Consider the following 26657-nt stretch of genomic DNA (forward strand, 5'->3'; position numbering starts at 1 on the left):
TATTCCGAGTAGCAAGACAAATATGGAGGAATAAAAGGCCAACTCCCTGCCTTGGCATTTATGAGGTATGAGACTTAATTGAAACGGACACCAGCAATCAACATATCATCCCGTTATTTGAATTACTGTATCACAGTGTGTGATTACCTGAACCAACTCAAAATAAGCACTTGCTGATGCCTGATGGTCTCATCATTGACTGATGGGCTAATACATTTGTTAAGCACTTTTTGTTAGATACTCTACAGTAAATGTCTCACAATTTGATATTATTATGACACTTTGCCAACAATATCAACTGCACGTGCAATAATCGACATATGCTAATGAGTCATTGCAGCTCTGTTGCTGGGAGGTCCTCTAATTGTGTTTAAGTATCAGTTGCTTGAATGTTTATATGTAATTACCACAGCATTGGTGCTACTTGTTGCTAGTCCGTGTTTCAGATTATATGTCAGCATTGAGCAAACAGACTTTATGTCATTATATGGTTTGGCTGAAGATTTTGGTGTTTGATGTGTCATGTGTCATCTTTCACACCGCTTATCCTGTACAGGGTCGCGGGAAGCTGCTGGAGCCTATCCCAGCTGACAATGGGCAAAAGGCAGACTACACCCCGAACTGGTCGCCAGCCAGTTGCAGGGTACACACACACACACACTGAGCGGGAACCGATCCCACAACTCAGGTATGTGGTACCACTACACCATCAGCGACCCTGGTGTTTAATGTACATTGTTTAATTCTTTTTGTTTTAGTATTCGGTTTGCGAGGTGTAGTGTATCGTGGATTTGACTTTAGTCTTCCATTGCTGCCTCAGGTGGTGTCCCTCCACACTTGCTTGGGCCGATGAGGTGTTCCAAATTTCGCTGAAAATGTGGTATTGTTGCATTTTTGACGGTGTCGATACATTGTCCGGCACTGAGTAATTTTATTAGCGGGAATCTATCTGACTTTGTCTTAATACGTTCCTGCCGATTCTTCCTGCACTGTCTTTGCTGTGTGTGGCAGTGGCTACCACTGCCCCAGGTTGTCAAGGAAACAGCAAAGTAAGCAAGACTAGCCTTCCTTATTGCTCCTCAGTGGTGGGCATTTGTCTTACTTTCCTTCTTTCCTTTACTTTATTTCACATTTCGCAGCATGTCTTGAGTCTGATTGGATGTTTGAGAGTTGCTTTAGAACTGAATGAAAAAGAAAATGACAACTCATCTTTTGGCACGTATTTTACCTATTATTGAAAATGACATCAAAATTGTGAGCCAAAACAAACATAGCACACCCAACTTACTGTGACCTGAACCGACCTACTTACAGTCTAGCTGTGGCCCAATTGCAGGGAGTCAAAATAACACAGATGCTGGCCCGCAACCACACGCAACTCAACACTGGCCCATGTGTGTGTAAATCAACTTAATGTGCTTTAAACAGGCCAGAGTATTGACATGCTGTCTGCTTAAAAGACTGCGAAAGTGGGAGACGTAAAACATCACCAATTAAATACAAACAACACTAACAAACATGTTATGTGGCTGTTAATGGGTGTGAAAGTGGGAGACGTCCACAATTCTTCAAAAGGGAAAAAAAAGGTGATTTTAATGACTGTGAATTTTTAAAGAGATTAGATGCATGGTCAGCTACAAACACGATGCATCTCACCTTACAGCTTCTGAATACATAAGCAGCACTAGTAAGCACATGGAAACTTGTCATCTGTCTACTTGGTAGGGAAGTTGGCGAATAATGAATAATAAAATAATGAATAATTAAAAATGGCAAAATACATACATTTTCAAAGTAGAAGAAGGAGCAACCGTTTGGGCTTAAGATGAAGCAAGCAAAAAAGTATAATACAAAGTAGCGCTGCACAATACATTGAAAAAATATCGATATCGCAATATTGGCCCATGCAATATGCATATCGCAAAGACTCACAATAATTTGTCTCATGGAATTGTATGCTTTTATCTGAATTTGACCGTCAGACGCAAGCTCAAAGCTGGATCGCCATTGAACCTTATCTAGGGTAATTAATTCCAATGAATTAGCTAACAATACAGTGAGCTTGCTTATTCTGCTGCATGAAAAAAATTGTAATTCTTTCACTAGTACATTTTAAATATTGCAATAATATCGATATGGTTATATTCAACAACCATATTGCATATCGCAAGTTTTTCCAATAATTGTGCAGCCCTAATAAAAAGCAAGCAAAAAAATAAAAATGATAATTAAATGATAAAATTTAAACATTGGTCTCAACTTCTTGTGGGGATAATAGAATGTCTTTCAGAAAAGGAAAAGCGGTATTTAGCAATCAAGACATATTTTTCCGCCATAAATAGGCCCAATTACAACTCATGAGCACCACTTGTGTCAATACAGCAGTTTTTGAAAGACACCATTTTAATTTGGGACTTTCAAGTTTTCCTCTCATGATCACTTAGGTCCAGCTAGAAAAAAAAAAAAACTTAAGAGTGGGAATACTAATTCTCAGTGCGTCTCACTATTAATAATGTGATCCCTATGGAATTGACCTGTTGTCATGGTCCAGTAGTGTCCTCTAACAGCATTTGAAAGGATATAAATCTCTTTTACCTCAGGATTAGCGAGTCATCCACTCAACTGAGCACATCGGCAACGCACCTCACACACTCTCTCTGTATACTGTAAATTGCAATTGTGATGACAAGAACCCCTTTTCAAGAACATTGAACTGCTGGAATATATTTTATTTAATGTTCCTGCCTTGCTAGGATAAAACCTTTTTTAACAAAATATAGAGAGTTCAAAAAATGTGTTGTATCATATTAGATCCTTTTCAAATTTTGTGACTAGGGACCCAAAAAGAGACAAGCAAACGTCCAGGAACATTTGGGATTTTCTGATGAGTAATGCCGAATCCTAACAGAAAAATCAGTGTACATAAATGTTCCAGTTAAGCGGTGCATTCGCTCTTCCTCCTGATCCAATCAGAGCAGACTGTCGGCACCAGTCAGCATCTTTCATATAATCTGGTCATCCGTGAGATGAGAGTTAGAGCACAGAAATAGAGGACGAGGGGCATGGAGAGAACAGTGCTTTTCTTTCGGTCGTTTTTTTCCCTTTTACATAATTTAACAATTAGGTAACAAATGGAAGCCTGTACGGTAGAGAGACACATTTAGGCCATCGATAGGCTGTTGGATGAGAAATGTGAAATTGAAAAAAATTTGGACACAACTTTGGGACCTTCAAAAATAGGCACTAGGCCTTTCACAACAAGACATTTTTCAGGATGATATATTTTCCCAGAAACTATCATGATAAACGATAGTTTTGTTTACTTTTTTTTCTTTTATTCCACTGTGATGATATTAGAGCAAAAATAATGAAACAGGATGTCAAGTCCAAACTGATCTTTACAGTAAAGTGTTCTACTGAACACTGTATTTTGATTACTATTGCGTTTGTGGCACAAGAACAAAGTAGAAAAATCCACCTGTTTTATGTCTGTTTTAAAATCCACCTGATGTCCAAAGATGCAAATGAGAGGTGAATATAATAAGAAATGGACCTCTTTCAAGATCAAACAATCCTGATATGAACAATGTAGATACTGTTTGTGGAGGGAGAATAATTCCTGGGTGCGCACCGTTTATCTGGACTCACACCAACATTTTGTGCGTTCTTCATTGGTCCATCATCCATCCCGCTAAGTAACAAACAAAAATCAATAAGCACATCTCGTTTGGGGTGAAAAATATCCAAAGGAGAAACACACCGCCAAAACAACATCAATCCAATCTACTAAACCACCACAGAAAAGATAAAGAGGTTGTTGAATTATGCAATATTGCATTGAATTAGAAATTATTCATGGCGAACCCATGTGAGCTCACGAGCGACTGGGCTGCCCTTTGCTGTTCTATAAATCCCGCCTTTAAACCGAGCCTATGGTACCAATACAAACCGAATTAACTTCACTAAAAAGTACACTCAAGATCCTATATGACATCACTTAAAATCTGATCTGAACTTCATACCAAAGCAGCATAAACAATCATTTCCCAGTGCCAGAGCGGTTCCCCTGCCAGCTGCTGTGGGACATCACACTGCAAGGTAACCATAGCAACACACGACACCGTCGGTGTAGTCTTAGTAACTGGGCAGCTGCCATACTAGCCTTAGCCGGAGGTGCCAGCGCCTCTATTTCCACGTCTCCACTTCCTCTTGCCGACAAGAGACGGCCGCGTATTGATGATGTCACAAAGCTTCCTTTAGAAGCCAGGAAGAGGGCAGCAGTGAGGGGAGGCGATGGATGCAAAATAAAAGAGGGGGAGGGGTGAAGGGAGAGTTGGGGAAAGAAGACAAGAGCAAGTGAGGGAGGGCAAGGAGAGAGACTGGAAACAAAAGGGGAGCAGAAGATCGAAAAGGGAGCAAAACGAATGCAGTGTAGAAAGTACATTTTAAAAATCTATATAGCACTAAAACAAGAGTGTTCATCCATTAACAGTGCATCTTCATCAATCATTGGAATAAAATCTTTTCATCAAGAGTCAATAACACACATGCTGTAATGATAAATAATGATTGGGATGTATCAGATTACTAAACACTGGATACGTTTACATGGACACATTTATTCAGATTAAAAGCCTGATTGAAAAAAAAATGCTTCATGTACAGACCCCATTTGGAATATTCTGACCCGATCAAACCCATTCGGATCAAGATTTTATTCTGAACGAGAGGGGTGGTTTATGTTGTCTGATAATCCGATCAACGCGCATGAAAACTCGTATTCAGAAATTTCGTAACAAACCGTCTTTACCGCCCATGTCTGTGACGTCGGTATACGCGTTTCTGTTCTTCCCGGAAGCTAGTAGAAGCAGAGCGAACGAAAGACGTGAACTGGTACTTTTGCAGCTCCATTAGGAAGTGTTAACTCGACATGACAGCGCAAACGGGAAAGACACGCTAAATAACACTAACGTGTAAAGCAGAAAGTCATCTTTTGTTGACACGGAAGTCACTACGGCTCCTTCTTCTACAATTTCCGGTGTATTTGGTCAATCTGTGCCCGATCGAAAGTGTGATGCATGAGTATGCAAATCCTAACCAGATCAATATTTTTAGTGTCCATGAAAACAGTGCATTTGATCAGAATTTTAATCCGAATTTTGATCGGATTAAACAAATTTTGTCCATGTAAACATAGCCAGTGTCGACATTTTTCACCTCCACCAAATTGTACCTTTTCCATTGCATGTGATCTTCTCAGCTTGGTAGGCTTAGCACAAGGTTTACTCCACAGGAACTTTCTTATATTGCTAATTGATAATGATCAATTAGGCGCATCACATGCACAGCCCCCACTTTAGCCTAAGAACAACACGAGTTGTGAATCCATTACATTTAAGAGCGTGCTTTCCTTTTAAATACTGCAAATGTAGTTGCCGATTTGGCTCTATCGTCCTTAGTTTATTGTCACAGAGAAAGCAGCAGTAGAACCACAGATGGCTGAAGCATCTTATGGACAAATCAGCCTCTGGCGTTAAACACCAACAGTGATGATGTAAAGCTATTGAGTAAAAGTAATAACGTATCAATGCAATAAAACAAGTCTATTCACATGCATACTACAGTATCATGTTCCTTCTGGATCATGACATTTACAGCACATGCAGGCCACCCATCCCGTCGGCGAATGTGATGTGCAAATAGCAGCAGCACACATTATCACACGTGCATTCGAGTCGAGTGCTGACTGGCAAATTTTCAAAAAACCCAAAAGACAAAATTTCATGCACAATACTAAGGCACATTATGAAGTCTTAAGGGGAACAAATTGGATCTGTACTGGCTATAATTATCCCAATCAATAAACCGTCACTTTATTCACCCACGGGGGGTGTACTGTAAAGTGTGCTAAACCCATTTTAGTGTGTTTGTGTGCGTGCGCTCAGCACACACAATAGGTCCATAAGGAGACCAGTGTGGAACCTTTTAAGTGAGTCCATCTGTCCTCCCACAGGTGAGGTAATCTGCACTCCAATCATATCTTAATGGCTACATTATCAAGCGCGTGTGTGTGTGAGTGTGTGTGTGTGTGGGCGTGTTTTTGGGTGTCTGTCCACATATCTGTGTGTGTCTTGTTGCAAAATATCTCAATATCATACAGTATATCACTACACAACATTTACATTTCTATCATCGCATGTGACAGGCCTTGATAGTTTAGCCCTCAAACTAAAAACAAAAACAAAAACTAGGGCACAACCGATTAAACGGCCACTCGATTAAATCGGCCGATGATGGACCTTCAAACATCGGCCAAAATAATCGGCCGGATTGTCGATGTTTCCAAATTGTTTTTACCTTTATGTACTCTAATCATTTACAGCAATTGTACATAAGTAACACTGGTCTCATTATTATTTATTACACATACATCTATACCACAACCTTGAATGCATCCTAAAATGTATATGAATGAATGAATTTTGATGATAAGGTCATTCTATGGATTTGTCATCCAAAACAAAGCAAATCTTCATTTTTTTTTACAAGCAATGCTTAGGTGAGCAATGCAAGTTGTGCAAGGAATTGAACTGGATGCCACATATGTCATGTTTAACACAACCTAAACTCAGTTGGTTAAAAAAAGAGAAAGAAAAAAGCAACATAACATGTGCAACATAAATCAAACATAAATGTGTTAAATATGAAAATAGGTCCAAGGCCAGCCCGCGAATAGCGAAAATTTGTGGATAAGTATTGAAAGGCGTTGGGGGAAAAAAGATAATGTGACCTTATGCATTGTATATTTTTTTCTTAATTGGCTGATTAATCAGTAGTCAGTATTTTTATCTGTCAAAAACTGGCATCGGCCTCAAAAAATCAGTTGGCCTGTGGAAAAAAAACCTTCATGTGATCTATAGTTCTCTTGGTGGGAAGTAGACTACTTTGAAGCCACATTCCTCTGTTCTGCTTGGACCTTCTTTAATCTAATCAATCACTCACTCTAATCCAGTTTAAGTTCAGCTGCTTTGATGCGCTGACCCATTTAACAACACGCGTGCCTCTGGAGGGAACGCAAGCACAGATTTCATTGCGGGTCATGAGAAAATATCACTTGTGTCATGACCTGCATGCCGCAGACCCAATAATATAAGGGAAAAAAGACGAGAAAACAACCAAGTGAGCCGAATATTTAATAATATCTATTCAATCAACACAATCATTACGTAAAAGCACACAACAAAGTCTGTAGCTCTCTTCTCCCTACATCCCTCTACTCGCTCCGAAACAATAGGCAACACTTCCTGAGCCACAGAAATACCAAGGAGCAGTTTCCTTCTGGAATAAGTAAGTTGCCGAGATGCACTTTCAATAAATTGATGTAGAAAAGCATACACTTGAAATTTGGCTAGCGCTAAGGAAATCTAGCTAATCAGAGCAGCGTAGAAAAGGTTTTCATAGAGGTTCAATGCTTTCCGAGTGACACTCTGGTTTAAAGGGTACTTGTGGTTAAACGACTTACCCAAGTGACACATTAATCCAGTGAGGTTGAAGGGAAATATTTCCAAAACACAAAGCTAACTAACCCATGTACAGTACATGTGGTCAACATTACAGATCGAAGCACACGATATGAGAAGACCCCATTACAGCGCATCCAAGGATGAACACGGAGACTGTTTTTTTGTACCACATACTGAACATTTGTTTTAAATGGCGTCGCATGGTTGTAATGCATAATGCCAGCGTGCCATATTATTCATCCATCCATTTTCTAGGGTTTCTTTTGTAGGTTTGCGGGTGAGCTGGAACAAATCTCGCCTGACTGGGCAAGAGGCGGGGTGCACCCTGGACTGGTCACCAGCCAATCGCAGGGCATTCACACTCACGTTCACACCTGAGGACAATTTTGAGTCTTCAATGAACCGAACATGCATGTTTTTGAACGTGGGGGGAAGCTGTCGTACCCAGAGAAAAAACTCACAAGCATGGTTAGAACCTCAGAATTGTGAGTGGAACAAAAACGACAACAACCAATTAAAAAGTGTGCCGTATTTGTTCGCATTTAAGACAGTTTCAAAGATTTAACCGCACAAGTGGTTTTATTTTTCTTTCGCTTTTTGTGTCTCACTTAGCCTAGTGATAGAAGGTCACATGTATCAATGAAAACTGCTCTTGGCAGTTACGTTATTGGGATATGGTGAAAGAATGCAGCATTACCATGATATACTCAAAGATGACCTCATCGTCAATGGATTTATCTTAAATCAACATACTCTCTCTCTCTCACACACACACATGAACTCATTCACCTATTGCAAGGGCACACACACACACACACACACACACAGGACGACACTTCTTCAACGACCTTCAGCTGAGTTATGGTGATCATATGCAGAGAGGTAGCGTGAAAGAGCGGATGCATGAAAACGAAATCCTTAAATGACACGTAGCATTTTCTCTCTAATCATCATGGATTATTTTTCCAATTAAAATCACCCAGCCCTCCTGCCAAGACCCCACCTGCTACAGCCCCCTTTTGTCTCCCTTCTCCTTGCCCTGTACAAAGCAATGCCCTTGTCTTTGTTTACAACCTTGTCTCAATTTTCTTCCCCTCTCCTACCTGGGCGAACTCTTGCACTTCACACAGCCAATAAAGGAGCTGTGCATTGTGTTTGGTTACCTTGAGGCTGAGGGGCGGCTGCAGAAAAAAGGGAAAGGTTTCGATGGAATTATGTATATAGAAAAAGTTTCACTACACGTGACACTACACAGGTTCGCCCGATAAATTGTCCAGAACTGATTGCTGAGCAAACCTATTGAATGGCGCACAGCATATTAACTCATGACATTGAAAAAATGAGGGCTGGAAGTAATGATTATTTAATAATTGAATAATATGGGCATTATTTTGTCAATTAATCAAGGAATCAAATTTTTTAAATGATCGTTTTCCATCCCTTCATTCAAAAACATAATATTTCAAATTAACAGTGCAGAAAATCCACAAACATAAATGAAGATTAAAGTCACTAGTTTGGTCCGTAACATGTCAGAAAATTCTCAAAAATGTAATTGCTTACCAAAGTAGAAGCATTTTTTTTTTATTTTGATTCAACACAGATATCAGTCTACTATAATAGAAGACAACAGAAATCAAAGATTTACTGTAGAGAAGCTGAAATCTTGAGCATTTGTACCATTTAAAATTTTAAAAAGCATCTAAATGATTATGTAATTGATTATCAAATATAATTATCGATTAATTTGATTGTTGATTTGTTGGCAATAAACTGATTAATTATTGCATCTCTTACAACAACAGAATGAAAAAAAAAACCTGAAATGAATTTCTCTATTAATCAAATCTTCATCACAAGTTAATTTAATTCCCATGTGTCTTCAATCAATTTTCTCAGATTGAAATTGATTTCCAAGGTCCTCTGCATTCGGAATAAACAGTCCTGATTGTTTCCCCCTAGTGTTGGTGACGCACGTGAAAAGTCATTTCCTTGCCGAATCACCCTACATGTCTACTATTGCAAATCCCCCAAACCCAGCCTCATTATCTCCCCAGCAACCATCTTTTTCTCCTCTACACCTTCAATCAATCTTTTACTTCAGTCAAGCTGCTTCACCTTCAAATGATGAAACATTCTCAGAAGATGCAATCCCCTGCAGCCTCTTTATCCTCCAAAAATTGCAGACACCCTCTTTGTCTCGTCTCTCCTCCCAAACCAGCAGCCTTCACTCTATAACCCTCCCTCAATCAAATGTGACCTTGCTGCCTTCCGATGTCAAACAGCTGGAATGGATCGAACATTTTGGAGACAGGTGAAGACAGAGATTTGAGAGGTGGGAGCATGAGGGAGCTGGGAAAAGAAAAGAGAGGGACAGCAAGAGTAAGAGAAGTGAAAGAAGGGAGCGTGGAAAGAAATGCTCACATCAGCATGACTTTCAAAAGCCAAATCAGGACACATGAAATCAAACTAGAGGGAAAAAAATGCACGTGGGGGCGAACCACTCACGACTATGATACAGTGTATGCCGTTTGTCTTGGTCAAATATTATTGTGAAATTAGATATGAATAGTTTTAGATATTCTGCTACAGGAATCACTATTATACTTTAAGCATTCGGGCAAAAACTGTAATAGTACCATGACCATAGTGGACCATAACCCGGTCTTGAATTCCATTCATACCACCCAAGGTGAGATACAGATGGGCGAGACATTCCAGTGTGAGTAAGTGCAAACACAAAGTTGCCTAAATCATATCAGCAATGTGAAGAATTTTCTGCGGGGTTGGCATAGCTCATCACAGCACAGCCAAACATGAAGCCAGGTCAGCAAGTCAGAGGGCTGTCAAATAGCCAAAAAACCTTCAACAGCCTCACGTGTGCTGAGAAAATCACACCTCACAACAAATGGTCTTGCTCCTGCACTAAAGGGAATCGTTAATAAATTGACTACCGGTAAAATAGAGCACCACAGAAAGGACGCAGGCATGCACTGGAATAAACTTTAACTACAGTGCATAAACTGAATAAAAATGCCAACCACAGTAAATCACTACTTCTGGAGACAAAATTGCATGGTGGTATAAAAAAATGGCACAAATCAGGTTTGAACCCAATTCAAACACCAGCGTTATCTGGAACTCAATGAAAGCATTTTGGGGTGACCCTGTGGAACAAGACCATGTTTAAGAACAAAAACAAGGGGAAACAAATGTTTGTTTTTACTCTGCACTGTGGTCCCATCACATAACATTCTTATTCATTCGTAATTAGTTCAATAAATGAGCAGATATTGTGTGATAAATTGCACTGTATACAAAATGATCCCAATAGAATATTGGATAATTTTCCTAAAAGTATACCAATTTTTAACACAAGTACTCTGTACCATGTACTTTGCCTAACAGTAAATGACCGGGCAGTGGCTTATCATGTTCGACGAGAAAAAAAAAACAAATCTAATTTTGCTGAGCTACAAGTACATGATCTCTGGCGCTGGCCTTCTTGTGTGGAGTTTGCATGATTAATGTGATGGTTGATGTAATGATTTGTATGATTAATTCAAGACTTTAAATTGCCCATAGATGTGAATGGTTGTTTGTCGATTTGAGCCCTGCGATTGCTTGGCGGCCAGTTCCGGGTGTAATCCTGCCCAAAAGTCAGCTGGGATCGGCTCCAGGCCACCCGTGAGCCTCGTGACTATAAGTGGGAAAATGGCTGGAAGGACGGTTGTTAAAATTGTACTTCAATGTGAAGTCATAAAATATAATCCATCAATTATTCTGTTGTCTCTTTTTTTCATACCACAGCAATTGGAAGATCAATCGCAATTTAAGACAGCAAGAAAGAGAACTGGTATGTTGCCAACAAATGTAAAACCACCACTGTACCGACCCATAAAAACCAAGAAAACATTTCGATAATATGTCAAAAACTAGCCAGGAGGTTGCAAACAAACACAAAAATAAAACAAAACATGTCTATTTGCATCAGAGAAAAGACACTTGCATTCACTTGAACGGCCTCCCGGGGCATGAAGGCAAAGTGATTCAATCAGCAGTAAAGCCTCATTAAAGTCAAGTGTCCACCTACAAGTGGACATGCAGTGGGGAATGCAGTATTTTGGTCAGCATCATCTATTAACAAAAGAGCGCAAGTAAAATTGAATAACTTGTCAAGTAGAATACAAGCACCCCCGCAGGTCTATGTAATTAGTGAAGGAGGAGGACACCAAGGGAGCTTTCTGTCTCCTCTCCAAATGCACAGCCATATCAGGCAAGCGGTCAATCGATAGTTGGCCAGGAGAGGCATGAAAAACACTGAGACCCCCTCTCAGACATCCCCAAACCAGCAATTTTATTGAGGGAACGTAGGCCAGATCCCCTACATCGGGTCTTGGGCCGGCACCAGAACTCTGAGAGCCCGATCAAACATGGCGGAAAAAAGACAAAGATCAGCCTGATCAGCATGCTCACTGCGAGGCCTGGCCAGATGACACTTTTTAGCACTGAAAACATTTGGCGATTTCATTTGTTTGCCCAGTTTCATTTTCGCTTCGCTTGGCCAGGGGATCAAATTGTGCCTTACTGTCCTTTCAAAGCTTTACTTGCTCTCTTGTGAGGCATCGAAAATGAAAGAAAAGAGGGTCAACAAGAAAAGTGTACAGTGGCTGCCCAAAGACTTTCTTTTATGGACGCCGCAGTTATGTTAGCCGCCAGTGTGGTGTCACATATCTGCTTTTAGCATTGCCTTGTTAGCGCTCAGAGAAATCGAGGCCTACCTTGTCAACCTCCTGCTGCAGGACCTGCTTGGCAACCTCCAGATCCTGGAGTCGGACTCTGAGCTCCTCATTCTCCTCCTCCAAACGGGCCCTCTTTTTCTCCCCGCTGTCCAGCTGACTGTGGAGACGGATGGAGACGTCTTTTGCCACCTGGAAGCAGGAGGAGTCGGATGCACAACTCAGTCGTGTGATTTTGGTCTTTCTTGGCTATTTGTCCATTCATGTATTCATCACAGACTGCAGGTCTAAAGGAAGCAATAGATATCTCTGGGTTCCGTTCATTCTTGCAGATATTGGACCCGCTACGTTGTGCCAATTCACATTTTTTGGGGGGAATACTCAATTCATGAAAGGTATCTGGAATAAAAAAATCCTTCATTCAAATAAGCTCCACAGTGAATATTTATAACATTTTCCCTGGGGTTAAAACCGTTTGTAGATTCAAATATTGAAGCAAATTATTTAGGCCAACTAACTGATGATGTCGGATAAGAAACAAGCACAACTGGACCGAGAAAGTTGAGAGAGAGCGGAAATATCTCTAGTGAGTCAGTCAGTTACGGCAGGTTGCCTGATGTTTTATGTGACCGGATATTGAAGTGAAAGACATTCAAGCACATCACTTTGTTCAATAACATTCAAAGCCATATATATGCACACAAAAAGAGAGAGCAACGTTAGTCTAATTTGATACAACTCTTTGAATATTGCAAAACAAAACAGCCCAACATTTATTGAAATCCTTGATTCATGAAAAAATGACTCGCGTAAGACTGTGTACAAGTCATTAGCTTTAAATATGAATCTGACAACCCTGTTTTCAGTTTGAGTACTGTTTACTTAGTGCTCGACATGAATAAGGATGTCGACAAATGGCCAAAAAATAAACGTTTTAAAATTCGTACTGAGTGAACTGTATTGCATTGTTTTTGTTTGTGCATATGTGTGCCTATTTGACAATTATTTTGTGTGTCAATAACAGCCACAATAACTAACTGTGTGTTGAATGTACATGTGTCACTGTATGAATGTTTCGAAACCGGTGCAAGTGTGCAGCTGCGTGCCACAATACTCCAATTGACCACCCACACCACACAATAGCCCCCTGAATCCTCCATCACAGACAGTCCTGTTGTGTGCGCACGCAGGCTTCTCCGTCGTTCCTTGCGTAAGCCTGTGAGCGCTGATTGAATTTGAGAGTGACAGTGAGCTCGTTTAGTTTTAAGGTGAAGCTGAGGTCACCGAGGCCCACCGCACACTGAGCCATGCGGCCGAGCATTACTGAACTATTGCGGAATGTGCAGGTTCTACAACTAATTCCCATAAGTGGCCGGACGACGGCCACTAGTTTTGCTACAATTGGAAATTGTAATTGCAGGTGAAGCAAGTGTTTCCGGGTATTAAGATGACCCCATATAATATACAGTATACAGCACGGATAGAGAACCGGCCCCTTGATTCATTCGAACAAAACAACAATAAAAATAAAACATGGAAAAGAAAAAGTTTACATTTTCTTTTCATTTACAAACTCCCCAAATTCTTCAAAAAATGCTGATAAACATATACATTTTCCAAAAATGGGGTAAGTGCGTGTTGGGGGATCCTGGAATAAACGTGAAAAATCCAAAAGATGAAAAAAAGAAAAAGAGGATCCATGATCCTTGTACCTGTTGCTAAAAGGTGAAGTGTAGAGAGTCTCTGCCGCCAAACTACAGCCGTATGCCCCCAAGCTGTACCAATACTTACGGTTTGGCACCCACTGATGTATTCACAGATTTTTTCAATATTCTTTTTACATTTTTCATTGTTTTGGGGGGGGCGTTTTTTCCCCCCAATGCATTCATTATTGGTCTCAACTATACACAGATTTTCACTCTTTGCGAGATGGTACTCTCCCTTTTCCGCCAGGGCTCTACTTTATACATGTTGCTGAAAATAGTAAAGGTCAGAAAGAAGCAGCCAGAGGGCAGTCAACGCACAGGTACGCACAAAACAAAAAAACGAGATGTAAGCGACAGACGGTGGAGTAAAGGTGAACCACCACCACCACATCGGCTCGCAATTGGGATAGTGAAGAACGAAATGCAACACTGTCCTTGTAAAGGTGGCTAGGTGTACATCATTAAAAAGCAAAAAGAAACTTTAAGTGTTGTAACCAATAGCACATACAGTAGCTAGCTTCGTTAGCTTAGCCGGATAAGATTGTCATCAATAACAGCTGTTCTGTGCTGCACTGTGATTACCCAGGTTGCATTACTGGTGCATGGCTCAGTGACAAGGTTTACAGCCTTTTGGCAGACAAATGTCCTTTCTCTGGTTATTGCTCAAGGTGTATGTGTGTGTTTCGAGTGTGTGTGTATGTGTGTGGGTGTTTCAGAGGACACACATCTATAAACACAATACAACTGAGAACAGATGGGTACCCATAGGCCATGGTGGCATAATTCATGAAGGTCCTTGGTGATGGAGGGGACCTTTTCAAGTTGAATGTAAGGCCAGGCCAAGATAAATGTCTCTTATGATGGAAGCATCAATGCGTGTGGTGGTGTGTGTTAAAATACTAAACATGCTTAGTATTCATAGTCTCTCTTAATTTAATTTGTTATGCTTCAATTGTTATGTAGCAATGCAGAGTATGCACATATTAGCGGTCATATTATGACCTTCAAATAACAGCTAGCTATTTCTAATTTTCAAAAGTATCGTGGTTATTAAACTGTGTTGCCATTGCAAGCAGCCATTGCTGTTTTCCTCATAAATCTTCATTGAAGAGTACAAGAATAAGTCGGACAACAAATTGTTAACTAACATTGTAAACTACTCTCTTCTGTGCTTTTTTATTATTACTATTATCATCCCTTAAATTACTATACTATACAGTGTATTATATAATGTATTTTATGACTGTGTTTTTTTAGACAACTGGTATTATATGCTTTTTGTTGTTGTTGTTGTTGTTGTTGTTGTTGTTGTGTGTAGGATGTCTACAGTGGACCAACCTGGACCCCTTTTGTGAGAATGAAATGAATAAATATACAGTGGCTTGCGAAAGCATTTGGCTCCCTTGAACTTTCTGAAATGTTGCCACATTTTAAGCTTCAAACATAAAGGGGTAAAAGGTGATTTTTTTTGCGAAGAATCAACACCAAGTGGGACACAATCCTGAAGTGGCACAACATTCACATGATATTTAAAACTTTTTTTAAAATAACAAAACTGAACATTGAGGTATGCAAAATCATTTTGCCCCCGAGTTAATAATTTGTAGAAGGCCCTTTTAATAATAATAATAATAATAATAATAATAATAATAATAATAATAATAATAATAATAATAATAATAATAATAATGTATCAGATTTATATAAAGATTTTCTGGACACTATTGTTGTGATTACAGCTTTTGGGGCATGTCTCTATCAGTTTTGCACATGTTGAGATTGAACATATTGCAAATTCTTCCTTCCAAGTTCCAGTTTCAGTTCAAGTTCAGTAAGGTTAGATGGAGAGCATTTGTGAACAGGAGTTTTCAGATCTTTCCACATATTCTCAATTGGATTCAGTTCTGGACGGACTTGACCATTCTAAAACCTGGATATGTTTAGTTCTGAACCATTCCATTGTAGATTTTTCTTTATGTTTCAGATCATGGTCTTGTTTTGTTGGAAGGTAAATAGGTGTTTTTCAGACCCCAACAGGTTTTCTTCCCCCTGTATTTGGCTCCATTCATCTTCCCATCAACTCAAACTATCTTCCCTGTCCCTGATGAAGAAAAGCAGCTCCGGACCATGATGCTGCCGCCACCATGTTTGACAGTATGGATGGTGCGATCAGGGTGATGTGCAGTGTTACTTTTAAGCCACGCATAACGTTTTGCATTTAGCCCAAAAGGTTTAATTTGGGTCTCATCTGAGGGAAGCACGGTCTTCCACATGCTTGTTGTGTCTCCCAAGTGGTTCAGCAAACCTCAAATAGGATTTTTGGAGTTGTCTTTGAGAAACAGATTTATTCTTGCCAATTTGTGCAGAGTGCGACTAGTAGTTTTCCTCCAGACAGATTCTCCCACCTTAGCCGTGGATCTCTGCAGTTCATCCACAATGATCATGGCCGTCTTGGCTGCATCTTTGATCAGTGCTCTTGTGAAGCTTCTGAAATCTTTTCATATCCGAATCCTGCTTTAAACTTCTGCAAAGATTTATCCCGGACCTGCCTGGTGTCTACCTTGGTCTTCATGATGCTGTTTGCTCCCAAATATTCTTTTAACAGACCTTCAGGTTAAGTTAAGGGGACATCGCACTTCTCACTTTTTTTATCCCCCCAAAAATTCAATATATTGTATGAGTTTCATTCCACTTCACGACTGTGTCCTACTTGATATTTTTTCTTCACCCCCCCCAACAGATCCAATTATATATTTTTATGTTTCAAGCCTGAAATGTGGCAAAAGGTCAAACAGTTCAAGGGGGCCAAATACATTCGCAAGCCACAATACGTAATGCAGTATTGTTATTCTTTGTGTATTTATACACTCAATAGCATCAAAGACAAATTGGCAACATTCCTAATGACACTTTAAGTGAAGTTTTATGTATTTATCACACTGGTGCCTTCATTGGCTTTTCCATTGTTCTATTTTCTTCCTCCTCCCTTCACTTGGAGAATTTTCTCTTTTGTGAGCCATTCAGTGTGTAAATGCTGTTTTGTCCCTCTACGTTCAAGAGTATGTGATGGAATTTACATCCATTGGAGATTCACTATAGGATTTAATTAGCATTCACTAAAGGCTGCTGGTGAGAGAGGAGCATGTTGAATTTAGTAATTTAGTGTGTGTGCGTGGGGGGGGTGCGTGTGTGTGTGTGTCTGAAGTCAAGAGGGAAGGGAAAATAAACTGACAATAGCAGGCAGAGCAAGTTCTGTCTCAACACACACACACACACACACACACACCCACACACCCACACACCCACTCACACCCAAAAATAATTGTACCAGAACTAGAAGGATGACTGGTGGGGGGTGACATAGGAACAATACTTTTGTTAGTTGGGCACACACAATTCACAACCACAGAGTGTTGTGTCAACTACAAGATTACTAACTGCCATTTGTTGACCGAGAAATCTGTTTGCCCTGTGGGCGTGTGTGTCTGTGTTTTTGTATATGTGCGTGTCTGGAACTACCGGTAGGTTGTTTTTTGGTTCTTGGGGACTGGCAATAGATAGAAAGATGTAAAAAAAAAAAAAAAAAAAAAGTCTAGTTTTAATGTGTTGCAGGGAGGAAAATTGATTGAGCTGACAAAATAAAAAACATCAACAATAATTCTACCACAAAAATCTAAGAAGGCTTAAGTGTAGGCCTCGCCCCGAAAAGATGATGAAACATTAATGATCCGTGTGAAATAATGACAGCTTGGAGGATGGATGTGGATATTTTTGTTTTTTGATGGGCTGACAGGGTACATATTTTCCCTTGGTTTCGGTTCAAGTAATTCTGTTTACAGTATGAGCCATGTGTTGCATCATTGTTGTTTTTGTGCTATGACTACTATAAAGCAGAGCTGGGCATTGCCTCACCGTCACGAAGATCCCGTCTGCATATTGAGCCGACCCACGTGGGCCCAGTCGGTCCGAGTCAGACAAACGGCATGGAGAATGGACTTAACCGGTACCGCATCACACGCAGGTGCTGCACTCCTGACATGCTGCCAAATAAATAAACAATAAAAGTGTTCTATACCTTTGGGTCCCACAGATGCAATGACATGTGCACCATATTGTTTTGACTTCACCGATCAGCTGCTGTGCGTGTGTGTGTCTCTGTTGTTTTTATTTGCTATTTTTACTTTGGCGACGGTAGTCCGCTGATAGTGTAGTGGTACACACGCCCGAGTTGTGTGCGGGCAGCGTGGGATCGATTCCCGCTCAGTGACAGTGTCTATGTGTGCCCTGCGACTGGCTGGCGACCAGTCCGGGGTGTAGTCTGCCTTCGCCCGTTGACGGCTGGGATAGGCTCCAGCAACTCCCCGCGACCCTGTAAAGGATAAGCGGTTTGGAAAATGACATGACATGACTTTGGCGACGTGTCTGCTTGTGCGGTGCCTGCGTGTGACGTGTACATTAAGTTCTTGACGCCGATTGGCCGTCGCCGCCGAGGGATGGACTGGGACCACGTGGGTCGGCTAAATATGCAGACGGGAACTTGCTGACGGTTGATGCCCAGCAGTTTTGTAGCTCAAAAAATCATTTTTCTGGTGGAAATGGACGTGCACACTGTTATGTGCAACTCTGTCTTTAAAATCTTAATCAATCTTTAAAACAGGGGTGTCAAACTCATTTTTGTCACCATAATTGTGGTCGTTACGACTGTGAACCCATACAAATGTATGATCGCCTTTAAATCAGAAGGCAGTAAATAGTTTGTTCAACTGTTTTTCAATGTATTTCAAAGGAGGGATTTGTAACAAATGCTTGCAATATCCCGTATGTTGTGTTAACAGTGAAGACAATTTCAAAGAAACACAAGTAAATATACATGATTCGCCTTCGTGGGCCACATAAAAAGATGTCGCGGGCCGGATCTGGCCCCCGTGCCTTGAGTTTGACACCTGTGCTTTAAAACAACCACTTTAAGAGAGGTTTGTTTGTAAGATTAATTTTGCAATTGAGAAACAGGAAAAACAGAAAACTAGATATTTTCACAGAATTGCACCTGCCATTATCATAACAAATAAAGGCAAGTGCAAAGTAAAACTTGCCTAGTAAATTTCGATCCACAAGACTCTACTGTGGGTTTTACAGGCAGGTTTCATGGGCAGCCCTGGTGTTTATGTTCACTGGTGACGGTCGTTGACCTTTTTGACATCCGGCTAACACAAAGTCCTCTCGTCGCCCATTTACAGGATGTTACATCATGACTAATCTGCCGCAAGTCTATATATAAAACCATTATGTGTGAAAGAGAGAGTGAGACGCTGGCACGACAGCTGTTCCTCTGACCCATCTAGCTTTGGATAGGATGCAGAGGGATGACGATGAATACTGAAAACCAATGCATGTTTTGCTACATCCCAAACGGCAAGTAATACTTGACTATTTTGAGAGATGCTAGTAGATGCAATTCAGTATCGACTTGAACCATATTTCCTACTGTCAGAAGGTCTGACACTCATGTTGAAGATTTACTTCCTGCATTGGGAAACTTGCAAACACCCACAAAGTAAAAACATAACGAGCTGAGGCTGTTCAGATAGAACTGTCTTCAATTTATGAATTATTCATCGACAGATCTGCGGTCCTCGCACTCCGACAAAGGACCAGTAATGTTAGACATTGAAGTGAGGACATGAAGGGGTTTAAGACCTTTAGCTGACTCTCGGTTTTCTTAACGGTAAAATAAGGATTTTCAAGAGAGTGGATTTAAGGAAAGGTGATGAGTATCAAAGGATGGAAGTGTGTGTGTGCATGTGTGTGAGAGTTTGAGCTGCACAGAAGGTCCTTTTAGCGCGCTCATTTTTAAGCAAATAAAGTAGTCACATAAATGAGGAGGAAGTGGATAGGGAAACCATGTAAATGAGTCTCAGTAAGAAAAGTGTGACTTCATTTATAATGATTTGCATACTCAATGGTGACAACATTACAGGCACCAACATTAAGCCTTTCATACAAATCAACTTTTTAAAAAGGCACCCCTTTCAAGAGTTTTGAGTGACAAAAGTAAAAATAAATAACTTTTTAAAAAAAAATACATATTTTTTTTTTCCAGTTTTAATGTTTAATTTATTCCTTACGATGTCTTGGCATATTTTCACTATTGTAACCAACAATAATGTAGTGGCAGTTTTATTTACAGAATGAGACATTACAAGAAATATCGGTTTTAGTGATATTTAACCGAGTTACTCAAAAAGATTTCCAAGTCAGCGAAAACATGATGCTCCAATTAAATTATAATATAGTTTCTTGCATAGATTTAGCCCAGACCATTTTCTTTTCTGCAGCAGCCTCGACAGCAAAATATATTTGCCTGATAAATCTAGGGGTGTATGCCTACTCAGGCTGATGCCTGAGGAATGTTAACATGACAAGCGTGAAAAGGTATAATGGCTTAATCGATTTAGATGGATATAATTCAAAATATTTCTGGTAAAAAGCAAGAAGGTGTTGAATTCATAATATTGTATTGATCATGAAATTTGTACTGGGCCAGTCAGGGCAAGATAAGTGGTGGCCCAACACCGTGCCATATTAGCCTTGGGCCAGCGGGCTAGCATTAATGTCGGACCCTAAATTAGGTACACCTACACACGAAAATGTCCTTGAGAGTTTTAAAGGGACCGGAGAATATCTATTAGTAGTATTTTAGTCTGTGTTGTTTTGAGTCGAATGTTGCTTGGAGGAGTTAACATTGAATTGAATGTAGCTCAACTTAGAGCATTATGGTATAATTACTTCAATTCAAACACGCTTTTATAACAGTTAAATAAATAATGTTAAAACCTTACCTAACATTACCAACAGTTAAAAAAGATTTTAGTATGTCAACCACACTGTGGCACAGAAGATTGTGCAATCAGCAGAGGGTGCTCTGTCAAGAACAAGGCAGCAATGTGGCGCTACAAACAAACATAAAATACCGATGGGGAAATACCATGTTTTGATCGTGGGCAGAGGGACCACTTGCATCATTTCCAAGACTTTAGGATTAGCCAAGCGTAGGTGACTCATGCTAGCTGTACTTTAAGTCTGATTGGCACCAATAATAAATGGGATTTTGGTTGTGCTGTTATTTTGGAATGCTCGAAAACAAACTAGGATGACCAAAACAATACAGTACCTTTGACCTACACATTTTCACACCTGACAGAGGTAATCAAGCTGAGTTTTGACTCTGTATAATAGTCAGTTGAGCCAGTAAACATTCTTACTCTAATTTGAATGCTCTGTGCCTGCAACACGTCATACTACAACAACAGCAATAAATATAGTGGTCAATTCTGCAAATTATTATGAATGCATTTGTTCATAATCTTGCGGGTGGAGAGTGTAAGCAGCACACGTATTACGTTATGTTACATCATAAAGGAGTCTCGCTTTTAGGTCACTGCTAAAGTAGGCTGCATTCTCTCCTTATTTGGCACTAACTTTGAATTTTTGCATTGCCTCCAGTTAGTGCTGAGCAACAGTCACTAGTGGAGCATGCACTTAACTGTACTTTGTTACTTCCTCCAAAATGGGCTAAAATAGATAGACAGACAGATTTCTAACAAGGGAAAAAAATTCTACTCTCTGAAACGTTGCTCTGCGTTGACTTCATGGGCAGCGTAACTAGCTACATCCTGTGTCTACATGCGTCGATGTGTCCAGATGGGTGCAGCTGTCTGTGGGAATGAGAGCAGTGTGTGAGTGGGACAGGAAATGATGTCAGGCGTCCTCAAGGAGATTCTGCTTTGTTCTGGGAACACACTTGCCGAGTCACATGGCTGACACTCACACACATTAGAAAACAAACAGACATGTGATGTGTTTAAAAATAACAGTCGCCTGACTACAACATCTACAGTACGCCTTTCATCTATAGAGTAGTTTTCACACTTTGCCAGGCTCAAGAAACGAAGAATAAGATGGAGGAAGGGAGCGCGTTTGTGTGCGTGCGCCTTGAAGCATAAGCAGGAGTTAAGCCAATTTGGTAAAGCAGATCAGCTCAATTTTGTGGAGTTCAAGAAGTTAAGGTCAAGTCACGAAGCAAAATGCTGACTTGACTGGACAACAGAACCAATATTGTCCAACAAGAATTTGGAGCCCTGCCTATATCCGCGGTTCGGTACCAGTGGATTTGCATGTTGTTTAAATAATTTTCAAGATATTGGAGGGAACATTAAAAGCCCTACACTGAATGTACAGTATAGAGAATGCTTATGATGGAAACAGAAGCATGTGGGAAAAAAAAAAAACAGCCTACAGTACACTCTGCCTGGCTGGATTAACGTAGGCTACTGCCCATTTATAATATAATAATCAAAATTAAATATTACAAACTTTAATGAATTTAGTAAATAAAAATGCAATTCCAATTCTTGATGGACATTAATATCTTAGCTGACCGTTTTGCAGCAGTTGAATTAGTGTGGCCAATTTTCCAGTTACAGAGTCTGTGATGAGAGTGTCTGCCTGTAAAGACAACACTACCTGAAGAGTGAGTAAGCGGTGTGTGCACGCACACACCCACACACACACACAAGCAGGGACAGACACACATAACACAATGTGGCGTAACTTGACCCCGGCCAGTGTTTGCCCCTGGCAGCAAGGCGACAATCACTCATATGTTGTGTTGAGGGACACACAGCGATGTCAGCTTGTATCTCCCACCAGTGTCGTTTTTCACCCATGCTGTGTATGTTCTACTGCGGCCAACTGCTGCTCTAACTAAAGCCGTCTACATGTTTCTTTTTTAAAGAAAGAGTTCCCACACATCAGTCCACACCCATGCATTACATTTTTTTATCCACTTTCACGGGGTGTTAAGTCGGACGCTTTCACGCCCTATTGGCCATTTCAGTCAATGAAGAAATTCATTTGTAGAAAAGGCACAATGACAACAGAACAATGATAAATTGTGGAAGAGGGGATTCATACACAGTTTAGGAAAGTATTCACCCTGGCCCGTTTTCCAAAAATGTCTGTTTTACTGTTTTGCAGGTTGCACACACATGAAGAGTTAAGAGCACATACAAATCATACTACTTTTATGGTCTTGGTATGAACAAGCCTTGTCTTTTTCTTTAGCATTTTTTAATTAGCATTTAAACTTTTCTAATTCAAATTCAAGTCAGCTCTTATTTCAAATCAACTCTATTAAAGTCACGTAATCCCTCTACGTAGTCTTGTCCTCTTTTTAGTTTCCCCCGCCTCGCTGCTTCATCGCTCACTCTGAGTGGCTAATTTGAATTTTCAAACAGTCACCAGTTGCCCCCAGCTTTTCCCCCTCACACACAGGATGTACACTCATCCCTTCCACTTCCTCTTTCCATCCTTCCTTTTTTCAGGACAACCAAATGGTGAGACAGCAGCTGAGCCACAGACAGAAAAGGCAAGCGGGGGGAGTTTGAAGTGATATCACACATACACACAAATAGCCTACACACATATACACACGAACTATCTCTCAGGGTATAACACTTTCTTTTGTTCTCCATTACTTGGAAAATTTTGAGGGGAATCTGATGATGTCTATCCACATTCCAGGGACAGACACACACACAAACACCGCCCCCCCACCCCCCGGCCTGACATCCCCCCCACCACACACACACATATCCTTGCGTTGTACAATGGTACATCTCCTTAGGAAATTACCGATAATTGGTTCTGCAAGAAATTTCTTAAGTAGAACATTTTGTAAGTAGGGACACGTTTTCCATCTAAATGCAATAATCCGTTCCAAGCCCCCCAATAATCAGACATAAATGTTTTATAAAGCATAAAAATGCATGAAAACATGTAACACATGTTACAATTAGATTATTGCTCAATAAATGAGAGTTGTGCATAATGTAAAAAAAACAAAGAATAGAGTAAAGAATAAAAAAGATGGTTGTTTACCTTTTAATTGCCTAATCGCTTTTTGCCCTCTTTGGTTCATGTTCTCTCTCAGAAGTGGTTTTTGCCTGGCGTTTTGTAAAGAACTGATTTAATAACGTGGCGACTGTCGATACATTACGGTCATATTCTTTGGCGAGATCAAACAAACGCATCCCCCTTTCATACTTTTCTATTATCTCTTGCTTTGTTTGTATGGACAAAAAGAACGATTTTCTCCTTTTTTTCTTTTCCTCGTTTCTAATTCGGAACACCTCATGGCCTGAGGGGCGAATGACGAGCATGGACCTATCTATCACATATATATCTATCTACCTGTCTATCTACACACATAGACACATGCGGTAGAGGTCCCTCTTAGCCAATGGGATGCCAGGAAGATGCTAGGCTAGCCAATGGCAGAGCAGCTATGAGTATGTTGCATTCAGGAAACTCCGGAGGTGCGACTGGCAGCCCGTACTGTATTTTTACCTTTCGTATCCTGAAATTTCTTTCGTAACGAGAGGCAATATTTTCCTGTTGAGGCGTTTCGTAACTTGAAAATTTCGTATGAAGAGACGTTCGTAAGTAGAGGTACCACTGTACTGTTATGTCTGCAGGCGCGCATGCATATGCAAGTGTTCGTGACAGTGTGCATGTGAATGTCATTGAGGTCAGTTTAACAGAAGTGTGGTTCACTGTCCTTAAAGTGACAGTGTGTAGAATGTTTTGATTTTTCAATGACCATTCATTTTAGAAACCCACTACTCATTTCAACAATATGCAAAAAATATGCTCTATCACATCAACTTAATTATTTCTATATAATCATAGGTGAAGTAATCCATCCATCCATTATCTATACCGCTATATCCTCACGAGGGTGCTGGAACCTATCCCAGCTGTCTTCGGGCAGTAGGCGGGGTACACCCTGATCTGGTTGCCAGCAAATCACAGGACACACAGAAACAAACAAACATACACGCACACAAAATCACACCTAGGGGCAATTTAGAGTGTCCAAATAACCTACCATGCATGTTTTTGGAATGTGGGAGGAAACCGGAGTACCCGGAGAAAACCCACGCAGGCACGGGGGGATCATGCAAACTCCACACAGGAAGGCCGGAGCCGGAATCGAACCCACGACCTCTGCACTGTGAGGCAGACGTGCTAACCAGTCGACCACCGTGCCGCCCTAGGTAAAGTAATCTCAAATTATATTACATAGGGCACGCCTCCCCTACAGGAGGCTGCCATGTCCTGCCGCCATCTTTCTGCTACGGGTACCGAAGGAGACAAACTTAGCGAACGTAATTCCTCCACATCATGACTACGGCATGTGTAACAAATGCATTGCACTTACTTTGTCACTTGAGGGAATACTAGAAGTCATTTGTGATCAAATTTTGCTTGTACCTCTGCTGAAGAAATTGGTGGTAGGCTTGCGACGTGTGGTCTCTCAGCGGCACCGTAGTGCATACGCTTTAAAATGCACGCACTTCGAGCTTAGGTTGTTGCATTCTGTTAGTTTGCAACTGGATGGATGAAAATGCATTACAGTCTGTTCACAAGTTTGATGTCCCTTGGATGTATGCTTGATGGGTTATCAAAATTCACCATTCACCAAAGTTCATATCTTAATTTCATATCAGTAGACAACGGTTCTTAGCAACATAACTCTTGAATTTGGGGAGAAGCTCTTAAGGCCTTCTTTCAGTTCATTTGGTTCTGTTGGATACCCAATAATGCATTTCCATTGACAAAAGTTGCGAAGGATAACTTGTATTGCTGAACTGAATTGGAACACTACTGGGCGACGATTAGTGAGGTTATCAAAAATTGGAAGCAAACACTTACTTTGACATCTTGCTCCAGTGTTCGGATCAGTTCGCCATCCACTTGCCCAGTTTGGGCCACTCGGATGGAGCGCCGCTCTGACTTCCTCAGCCGGTACTGCAAAATGCGGCAGGTCTTGTTCGCCTGTACATCAAAGACACACTCAGAATCAAAACATTTTTCAAAGAAATCATTTCAAAAAGTTGTGAGTGGATTACGATGGAATTTCAAGCAGAACTTCATTATGAAGGACAAATCGAATGTAGTCAAATACTTATGAGGTTGAACAACTTTTGAGAACTAGAACTTCAAAAATCACAATAAGTGCCACTGTCATAATGTCATACATATTGTACTTTAGAGGCATTTTTTTTCCCTGAAAATCTTGAATCCGAATTAGAGGTTCCACTGTATTCTCACTCACACGGCTTAAAAACATTCTGCAGCACTCTCTGATTCACCCCTTTGTTTTTAAAGTAAGTGAACAAAGAAAATGAGGTTCAGCGAGAGGCTGAGCTCCCATTTAGTCATGCCTCCCTGCACACACGCAGATAGACACACACGCGCATACACACCTGTTCCAGCTGTTGGCGCAGTTCCTGCAGCTGGTAAACGTCGTCCTCCATATACATGTCCCTCATCTCCAGCATCTCGGATCGCAACTCTTCCATCTCATCCTGGAAACACAGCAGAATACACGGGAGTGAATCATCCATCCGTTTTCTACTGTTTAGCCTTTTCCGGGTCACAATTGATCTGGAGCCACATATTTGAGGCTATCAGAGGGCACACGGAGACAAAGACCCATTCCCACTCACATTTACACCTATGGGCAATTTAGCCTTGGTTTCCACTACAATGCAATATCCCCTGTTGTCATATAAAAGAGGTCATTTAATGTAGAGAACAAGTTTTGAGTAAGGAATAAAAAGTGC

The 26657-nt window shown here is 40.6% G+C and overlaps 1 protein-coding gene across 1 annotated transcript in view; it reads right to left on the bottom strand.

Moving 5' to 3' along the window:
• The window catches only part of mtcl2 (microtubule crosslinking factor 2), a 71555-nt gene that overhangs the window by 37882 nt on the left and 7016 nt on the right, over positions 1-26657 (bottom strand). Inside the window, exons 2-4 of the mRNA XM_086049596.1 lie at positions 26298-26399; positions 25744-25866; positions 12305-12454 (exon numbers count right to left, since the gene is read on the bottom strand). Of these exons, the coding sequence (XP_085905722.1) occupies positions 12305-12454; positions 25744-25866; positions 26298-26399 (375 nt within the window). The remainder of the gene's footprint in view (positions 1-12304; positions 12455-25743; positions 25867-26297; positions 26400-26657) is intronic.

This window comes from Filicampus tigris, chromosome 1, assembly GCF_054856515.1.
Source record: "Filicampus tigris isolate MCC_2025a chromosome 1, RoL_Ftig_1.0, whole genome shotgun sequence".
NCBI lineage: Eukaryota > Metazoa > Chordata > Actinopteri > Syngnathiformes > Syngnathidae > Filicampus > Filicampus tigris.